The following is a 2,500-nucleotide window of genomic DNA, read 5'->3' as shown; positions in this document are numbered from 1 at the left end:
TAAAATTTGATTGGTTCTTTGCAGGGACGCATGGACACATGAAGTGCATTTTTGACGGCGACGTCAAATCTCAAGACACTGTCTGCATGAATTTGTACAAAAGAGTATTCCCTAAATGGACATATGAGCCCATAGTAATGCCGCCTCCAGCGGAATCCACGAAAGGTGACAGCGATGTCATGGAGATGTGAAATGGTGGAATCGCCCTCAAACGTGGATTATCCACAAAGAAGGATTTTTGTTATTATTATTATTAATTGATTTTTTAAATGAGATCACTTACAGCGCGATTTGGGCCGAGTTGTGAGGGTTTCTCAGTGAAATACAAAAACAAGGTAAATTAAAGATAGGAAAACAAACGTTTTCAGGGATAAAAAAGAAAAAGAGTCAAGATCGAAACACTGGCATTTTTATAGAACAAGAGTCCGACCGCCCCGTGAAAAGTTGCTTTCATCGGTGCTGTCATGTTTCAACTGTTCAGCTTCTTAATTTTCTGCGTTTGAACTGCGGTATGCGGTATAAAATGTTATGGATTGAAACAGGGAATCCGTCGACGGGATAAAAATAATGTCGTTATTTTCGACAGCTGTTTTCAGAATTTTGGGTACTTTTATGAAACTTACCACACAGCGTTTTCAAATTGTTATCATTTTTTGAAAAGGATTGAATTCTCTGTTCAGTCAACACTCTGTGCTTGCGCGCCGGTTCACCTAACTTCCTTTATCCTTCTTGGATGCTTATCCATATTACAAAAAAAAAGCTGTCAGCTACATTATTAATTTTTAATAGTGTTTTGCGCTTTGTTTTTCCAATGACTGGCTTTAATTTATGCAAAGAAAAAACACCGCAAAATTAAAATCTCACGATATTGGACCAACGCTCCTCTCTAAGCAAAGGTTTTTAAATGTGTAAAAAACAGAGATAAGTGGTCAAAGGTGACGTGGTTCTCTTCCAAGAACGTCAATTTTTCTTGTCCCTATTTTAATCTTGTTCAACGAAGCACTTGAATAAAAGATTACATGCACCATTACTTCAATTTGAAGGTGTAGTTTAATGACTATGGGTGTTAATTCATGGGAATTGGACTACAATGCTCTGTGATATTACACGCTCTTGTTTCTTTAAAACTTCATTGACATTGCCGCATTCTTTTAAATGGCTTCTGACGAGGAATATCAGACTCAACGCAGGGGGTATATGAATGACCTCGAGCAAAAGATCTTTTTACAGCATTGTTGTCAAACCAACAGTGGTTTCAGCGCGCGAGTGAAATCAACAACACCAGAGAGAAAACTCAAAATGATGCGTGGCTTAACACTGAAGCCATGGTACCAATCAAAAACGCTAACCATTTTAGTCGTCCTCTGGGCATTGTTCACAGCCTGTTTAGGAATTATGATTGTGGTGATCTTTGTACAACCACACTGGATCACCGGCAAGGTTGATGCCAAAAGTGTCAATTTTGGTCTCTACCGAAACTGCTCCGACGACTTGAACGACTGCTCTGGAAGCATCAACGACTTCAGCAACATTCATTCGGCAGCATGGAAGGCTTCTACTGTCTTTGTGGCTTTTTCGTTCACCGCTACGTTTGTTTCTGTAGCAATAATGCTTATGTACTGGCTTTGCTGCTTTCGATCATCAAGCTTCGGATTTCGAGTCAGCAGCGGACTACAATTTACCGCAGGTACGTGTATTTGAAAAAATCGCTCATTCCTGGGGTTGATCCTCTGACCGTCGCTTGAGCGCCTTGTGAGCTATTTCACTATCGTTTTTCTTCCTTGTAGAACACTTGACCAGTTAAGTTTTTCCTTCAGGCGAAACATTAGTCATTGAAAATTCCATCTTCTTTGCGTCGCAAATTTCAAGTTAAGATATGTTTATAGATACAAGTGAAAGTAGATCCCACTAAAACAGCGCGACAAGGCTTAGTTTAGCCAAAAGACAACAGTGGAGTGACGAATCGCTAGTTAGGGATGCAGCGAAATTTCCGTGAGTCGATGGATGCAGAATGTTGGATGTTGTAAATGAGAGGAAACTTGTTAAGTATAAGTCCGCATATTTGTTTTTATGACATAAAATCACTGGTCTTAGTTCATGATGAATGTTCCATGTCAAACGATTTGCAAGATTTCTATGCATATTTCCATTCGCAAAAAACCTTCAACGTATTCTACTGGTGTGTATTTGATTTGACAAATAAGACGTTCAATCGCTAACTGTATTGAATTACACAGCAAGACTATTTCGGCCTTGAATAATTGTCCTTTAGTACTTTTTACGCCCAGTTTCCCTTGAAGATTAAAGAAGATTAGACTGTAATATTTCAACTTGTATCGTAAATTAAAGTTAATGTAGCTTTAAAAGGGGAAAGGTATTTTGACAGCATCCAACATTGGTGGCGTAACCGAACTACTCCGACTATCTCAGTTTAGGTTTTAGGTTCATCAATGAACCAAGGAATATACCGTTAATAAAATCGACAAATAATGGTATCCTT

At 38.7% G+C, this 2,500-nt stretch overlaps 2 protein-coding genes across 3 annotated transcripts in view; both read left to right on the top strand.

Annotated features, from left to right (window-relative positions):
- Positions 1-1,036, top strand: part of LOC138016576 (pre-rRNA-processing protein TSR1 homolog) — a 46,704-nt gene extending 45,668 nt beyond the window's left edge. For both annotated transcript variants that reach the window (XR_011125835.1, XM_068863750.1), the window contains exon 25: positions 25-1,036. Coding sequence is in view for 1 of the 2 variants with exons in the window: in XM_068863750.1 (XP_068719851.1) it covers positions 25-191 (167 nt within the window). In the remaining variant the exon portion in view is untranslated. The remainder of the gene's footprint in view (positions 1-24) is intronic.
- A 104-nt stretch (positions 1,037-1,140) lies between these two features.
- The window catches only part of LOC138016579 (LHFPL tetraspan subfamily member 3 protein-like), a 10,701-nt gene continuing 9,341 nt past the window's right edge, over positions 1,141-2,500 (top strand). Inside the window, exon 1 of the mRNA XM_068863752.1 lies at positions 1,141-1,687. Coding sequence (XP_068719853.1) covers positions 1,156-1,687 — 532 coding nt within the window. The 5' untranslated portion in view covers positions 1,141-1,155. The remainder of the gene's footprint in view (positions 1,688-2,500) is intronic.

Source organism: Montipora capricornis, chromosome 9 (assembly GCF_036669925.1).
Source record: "Montipora capricornis isolate CH-2021 chromosome 9, ASM3666992v2, whole genome shotgun sequence".
In the NCBI taxonomy this organism is placed as follows: Eukaryota; Metazoa; Cnidaria; class Anthozoa; order Scleractinia; family Acroporidae; genus Montipora; species Montipora capricornis.
The sequence above is the reverse complement of the archived record's forward strand: the minus strand, read 5'-3'. Positions and strand labels throughout refer to the sequence as shown.